The following is a 6,653-nucleotide window of genomic DNA, read 5'->3' as shown; positions in this document are numbered from 1 at the left end:
GCTTCAGTGTCTTGTCCTAAGAGGCAGGAGTTTATGGGTTGTTAAAACAACTTATTGCTAATTACAGCAATATTAACATTTGAGTTATCCACTTAGTTGTTAGCATAGTTTAAGAACTTACTGGAGTTTGTTAAAAGCTATTAATTTTATATCTTTTACCAAATCAAGTTTAAACTACACACACACACACACACACACACACACACACACACACACACACACACACCCTGCTTCTTGAGTGTTCCCAGAGTGTAAATTGTGCTGCTGTCATCTTGTCTGGAGGAAGGGAGAGACCCGGGAAGCCCTTCCCTACTCTTCCCCACCCAGCCCTCCTCGTGGCCAGTCAGCTTCTGAGCCGTGCTCCTGGCTCCTACTGGGATCCCATTCTGCCACACAGGCCTGTTCTCTCTGGCTTGGGCAAGTGCCACACTCCTCCTACCTTCTGAGCTGCCTGGCTTGCCTCTTCCAAGACTTACAGCTGCTTTTGCGGGGTGCACACCCATCTTACTTCATGCAGCAGGCTCTTCAGTCGCCTTCTTAGAAACTGACCCAGATTTGCAAGGCTAACACACACAAGCCTCTCTCCAAAGCCTTTGGGTAGAAGCCCCCACACAAAGCCTGTCCATCTGTGCTCTTGCTTCCGCTGAGTGAAGTTCCATTCTCCAGATAGACCGGGCCCTTTTGCTTACAAGCCTTTGCTCAGGGCGCCTTTCGTCCATGTCCCAAACACCCACTCTGCAGGTTCCCGTGGACACACCATTTCTCTTAAGACTTCTTCCCTAACTAAATTTCTGTGTGGTCTTTTAGTGCCTGGGCCCTCTAGTGTAAATTCATCTCATTTTTTTGGGGTAATTACCCATTTAATTGCCTTCTTTCCTCCCAGACCGGTATACTTTGTGAAGGTAGGTGTAGCGTCTTAACAAGCTCTGTCTCCCTGGCCTCTGGCCTTAAGTGCCCCAGATGACAGACGTTTGTGTCAGCCCGGCTGAGCCGGTACTTGTCACTCTTTTCACTTAATTGGCTGGTGGAAGAAGCAGCATTTTGAGTTCTACGAAAACAAAGTGTTAAGCAAAAGAATTAGATTTGTATGGTTCTAGTGTTCTCAGCGAGGGAGCTAGGATGGTCTGTGAAGGCTGGAGAGGGTCAGTACCATGGTGCCAAGTGCTGCAGGCCTCACATCCCTCCCATGGAAGCCTCAGTATCATGCGTACATACATTCACACATTCACACACTTCCCTTGTATTCACACATACACTCATACATACACACTCACACATACACACTCACACACATATTCTCACATGTACACACTTACTCACACACATTCACACACTCACATAAAGACACAGACACACCCACTGTTTTCTGGTTTCCCCATTTAATGGAAACGCTAGTGAGCGGAGTCTCTTCCATTGGCCATTCCGTTCCTTCCACGCCTGCCGAGAGAGGGAGCGACTGCTGACCTCTGTCTAGCCAGTGCAGGTACTGAGGATACTTTTGCTGTTTCTGTCTGCTCAGCTCTGAAAACCTGGAGGGGCTGGATGTTTACATGCGCATCTTACAGCTGCTCACCACGGTGGATGACGGCGTGCAAGCAATCGGTAAGGCGGCTCCTTGGAGCTCACTGTAGTTGCTCACTTAAGTGTTCACTAGCTCTAAATGACTTCTTTTTAAAAATATTTAAGTGCAGTGTCCTGATACTGGAAAAGACACATGGAATTTACTTTTTGACCTGGTGTGCCATGAATTCTGCCAGCCTGATGACCCGCCCGTCATCCTGCAGGAACAGAAGACAGTACTAGCGTCTATCTTCTCAGTGCTGTCGGCCATCAGTGCCTCACGGGCCGAACAGGAGCACCTGAAGATAGAAGAAGGCAAGTGTAGTGTCCGCTCACCCCATTAGATTGGTGTCCATCAGATCAGAAGTGTCACACCGCTGTGTGCTTGTCACTGGGTTTCTCTTTCATTTTTTCTCCGTTTAAAAAGAAAATACCCTTATTCAGTACCCTAGTCATGTAAAATATTAGATAGAAAACATATGATAATGTTTATAAAAGGCATTGAGGAGAGGCTTGGAGTGCAGCTCTAATGCACTTAGCATGAATGCATTCCTCGTCCAGTCCCCAGCACCAAACAGTGTGGCTCCATCCAGAGGTACCACCCTGCTTTATCATGAGCACTAACGTCCTCGGTAATTTACTAATCCCTCTGCTGTGCTCACGGAGGGTCAGACATTTTATCTTTTGAGTAGCTGCTCTCTCTTACATACTTTCTTCTGCTGACCGTTGTTGGGCTTTATGTAGGCTGATGATCTGTATATTAATCTTGATTCCAGCATCTTTATTGACTTGCCTGTAGTTTGATAGACTTGCCTGTGGTTTGATTGACTTGCCTGCGGTTTGATTGACTTGCCTGTAGTTTGATTTTGCTGTGCTTAGGGTTCACCCCAGGGCCTTGCACATGTAGGTAGACATCCTGCCACTGAGCTGTATCCACTTCCTGTCTTGTTCTTGAATTCTATCTGCCTCCACATTTATCTGTCATCTATGAGCCATCTCTCCAGCCTTTTACTGTGAACTTTATCTGATATTAAGTTACATGTACTTTGTCATTTTTCTATCTCTGACTTCTTTTTTTTTTTTTTAAGATTTATTTATTTTATTTATATGAGTACACTGTAGCTGTCTTCAGACACACTACAACATCAGATCCCATTACAGTTGGCTGTGAGCCACCACGTGGTTGCTGGGACTTGAACTCAGGACCTCTGGAGGAGCAGTCAGTGCTCTTAACCGCTGAGCCATCTCTCCAGCCTCTGACTTGTTTTCGTTTTCTCTTTATCTAAGTGGGTACCTAGTCTCTCTGGTGTTTTAAACACCTGACAGGAGGCTTTCTTCTTCTTTTGACTCTATAGGTAATGGCTCAAGATCCTCACCATTTAGTGTTATTGGGCATAAGGTGCTTGTTTTTTTCCATTCAAGGATAGTTTGATATCTTCCTGTTTTAAGTTTTTTTTTTATAAGTAAGCACTGTTTCTATATTTAAGGAGAGGTTACTGGTAAGTTATTTCTCCTCCAGTGAGATGCACCAGTACAAACCAGATTAGATTAGATTAAATGTTGATGTGTTGGGAAGCTGCTCTCGGAGTTCACTGGCCTCAAGGGCCAAGGCCAGGGGAAGTCACCATGGGGAGAGAGAGGTTGGGGGAGGGGGAAGAGAAAGAGAGAACGGATGTGCATTCAGAGAGAGAAGAGGAGAAAAAGAGAGACAGAGAAGGAAACCAAAATGTCTGGATGCTATAGGGAGGAACCTCTGGGGAAGGGCAGCCCAGCCCAGGGCTGGAAAGTTCAAGGTTGGGGGCAGGGTGTGCCAGGGAGGGACTGAGGGATGCTGGGAGAATTTGGAGGCCCAGTCTGCTTTGGTAGGTAAGATAGGCACCTCAGTCCCCTGTTTCAGGGTCTGAAACCAGTTACCTTTCTGACAAGTGCCACTGAAGAGCCTGGGGGAGCTGGTGGAGGTCATCGTGTGCGAGCTTGGGAGGAGGCGCTGCACATGGGGACTAGCACGCACAAAATCACGCACGGCACACTGTGTGTTGGAGGAGGAGGGTTGACACTTCTAGGGTGGCCTGTGAGTGATGGGAAGAAAGTAGCGCAGTTGCCAGGGAGTGTGGAGGGCAGGAGCTCTGCTGTGGGTGACACAGGGAGCCACGGAAGGCTCGAAGCACAGGTTGGATAGATATGGGTAGTTGTAGAAGCTCATAGGCTGATAAACGTAGGGAGCCATGGGTAAAAAGGGAGAAGAGTAGCAGGCTGTGTGGCATCAGGACAAGCAAGGCTCTAGCTTTAGTCAAGGCAGGAAGAGTAGCAATGAGGGAGGAGACTACCAGACTGTTCACTTAGGGATAGGAAGAGGGGCGTGTGTGTGTGTGTGTGTGTGTGTGTGTGTGTGTGTGTGTGTGTATGTGTGTAAGAACGACTGGCTTTAAACATGCTGCCTGTTGATGTCCTGGTGAAGGTAGGGAGGGGCAGTTTAAGTCAGGAGCTAGGGAGAGGCCTGAACTAAAAATGCAGATGTTGGGGGTGTCAGCTGTTCGGTTCCTAAACCTCAGAGATTTCTTAGACTTGCTTTGATGTGAGAAGCTGGGGGAGTCCTTATCTCCTGCTGCAGATGTGTTTATCTTGCTCTCTGTTGTCTCTGTTGCTCTGCAGTTTGGCCGATGTGGGCTGCTATGCTAGTGTGTGTGTGTGTGTGTGTGTGTGAGAGAGAGAGAGAGAGAGAGAGAGAGAGAGATATCTTTCTGGTGGCACAGGGAGTTTTTCTGTGTGAGACCAGCAATATCCTTTTGTTTGTTTCTCTGTAGCCCTGGCTGTCCTGGAACTCACTTTTAGACCAGGCTGACCTCAAATTCAGAGATTCACCTGCCTCTACCTCCCAGGTGCTAGGTTAAAGGCATGCGCCACCACTGTCTGGCTCCCTTTTTTTCTTTCTTTTTTTCTTTATTGGATATTTTCTTTATTAACATTTCAAATGTTATCCCCTTTCCCAGTTTCCCTCCCTCCTGGAAACTCCCTATCCCACCCCCCTCCCCTGCTTCTATGAGGGTGCTCCTCCACTCACCCACCCACTCCCACTTCCCCGCCCTCCATTACCATACACTGGGACATCTATTGAGCCTTTATAGGACCAAGGACCTCTCCTTCCATTGATGCCTGACAAGGCCATCATCTGCTACATATGCAGCTGGAGCCATGTGTTCTCCTTTGTTGATGGCTTAGTCCCTGGGAGTTCTGTGGGGTCTGGTTGGTTGATATTGTTGTTCTTCCTATGGGGTTGCAAACCCCTTCAACTCCTTCAGTTCTTTGTCTAATTCCTCTATTGGGGACCCCTGCTCATTCCGATGGTTGGCTGTGAGCATCCGCCTCTGTATTTGTAAGGCTCTGGCAGGGGCTCTCAGGAGACAACTATATCAGGCTCCTGTCAGTATGCACTTCTTGGCATCTGCAATAGTGTCTGGGTTTGGTAACTATATATGGGATGAATCCCCAGGTGGGACAGTCTCTGGGTGGCCTTTCCTTCAGTCTCTGCTCTACACTTTATCTCCATCTTTGCTCCTGTGAATACTTTGTTTTCCTTCTAAGAAGGACCAAAGCACCCACACTTTGGTCTTCCTTATTCTTGAGCTTCATGTTGTCTGTGAATTGTATTTTAAGTATTTGAAGCTTTTGGGCTAATAACCACTTATCAGTGAGTGCATACCATGTGGTTCTTTTGTGATTGGGTTACCTCACTCAGGATGATATTTCATAGCTCCATCCATTTGCCTAAGAATTTTTTGAATTCATCATTTTTAATAGCTGTAATAGCTATTAATAGTGTAAATGAACCACATTTTTTGTATCCATTTCTCTGTTGAAGGACATCTGGGTTCTTTCCAGCTTCTGTCTATTATAAATAAGGCTGTTATGAACATAGAGGAGCATGTGTCCTTATTACATGTTGGAGCATCTTCTGCGTATATGCCCAGGAGTGGTATAACTGGGTCTTCAGGTAGTACTTTGTCCAATTTTCTGAGGAACCGCCAAACTGATTTCCAGAGTGGTTTTACCAGTGTGCAATCCCATCAGCAATGGAGGAGTGTTCCTCTTTCTCCATATCCTTGCCAGTATCTGCTGTCAACTGAGTTTTTGATTTTAGCCGTTCTGACTGGTGTGAGGTGGAATCTCAGGGTTGTTTTGATTTGCATTTCCCTGATGATTAAGGATGTTGAACATTTCTTTAGGTGCTTCTCGGCCATTCAACATTCCTCAGTTGAAAATTCTTTGTTTAGCTCTTTACCCCATCTTTTATTAAGGTTATTTGATTCTTAGGAGTCTAACTTCTTGAGTTCTTTGTATATATTGAATATTATCCCTCTATCAAATGTAAGATTGGTAAAGATCTTTTCCCAATCTTTGGTTGCCATCTTGTCCTATTGACAGTGTCTTAGCCTTACAGAAGCTTTGCAATTTTATGAGGTATCCTTTGGCGATTCCTGATCTTAGAGCACAGGCCATTGATATTTTGTTCAGGAAAAGTTTCCCTGTGCCCATGTGTTCAAGGCTCTTCCCCACTTTCTCTTCTATTNGATTCATTGTATCTGGTTTTATGTGGAGGTCCTTGATCCACTTGGACTTGAGCTTTGAACAAGGAGGTAAGAATGGGTCGATTTGCATTTTTCTACATGCTGACCCTAGTTAAACCAGCACCATTTGTTAAAAATGCTGTCTTTTTTTCCACTGGATGGTTTTAGCTCCTTTGTCAAAGATCAAGTGACCATAGGTGTGTGGGTTCATTTCTGGGTCTTCAATTCTATTCTATTGATCTTCCTGCCTATCTCTCTACCAATACCATGCAGTTTTTATCACTATTGCTCTGTAATACAGCTTGAGGTCAGGGATGGTGATTCCCCCAGAAGTTCTTTTATTGTTGAGAATAGTTTTTGCTATCTTGGGTTTTCTGTTGATCCAAATGAATTTGCAAATTGTTCTAACTCTATGAAGAATTGATTTGGAATTTTGATGGGGATTGCATTGAATCTGTAGATTGCTTTCAGCAAGATGGCCATTTTTACTATATTAATTCTGCCAATCCATGAGCATGGGAGATCTTT

The 6,653-nt window shown here is 45.5% G+C and overlaps 1 protein-coding gene across 1 annotated transcript in view; it reads left to right on the top strand.

Moving 5' to 3' along the window:
- Saal1 (serum amyloid A like 1) overlaps positions 1-6,653 on the top strand; it is a 21,503-nt gene that overhangs the window by 9,958 nt on the left and 4,892 nt on the right. The window contains exons 8-9 of the mRNA XM_021201548.1: positions 1,520-1,602; positions 1,687-1,875. Of these exons, the coding sequence (XP_021057207.1) occupies positions 1,520-1,602; positions 1,687-1,875 (272 nt within the window). The remainder of the gene's footprint in view (positions 1-1,519; positions 1,603-1,686; positions 1,876-6,653) is intronic.

Source organism: Mus pahari, chromosome 1 (genome assembly GCF_900095145.1).
Source record: "Mus pahari chromosome 1, PAHARI_EIJ_v1.1, whole genome shotgun sequence".
NCBI classification, from domain to species: domain Eukaryota; kingdom Metazoa; phylum Chordata; class Mammalia; order Rodentia; family Muridae; genus Mus; species Mus pahari.
Note: the sequence above shows the minus strand (reverse complement) of the source record. Positions and strands in the feature narration are given on the sequence as shown.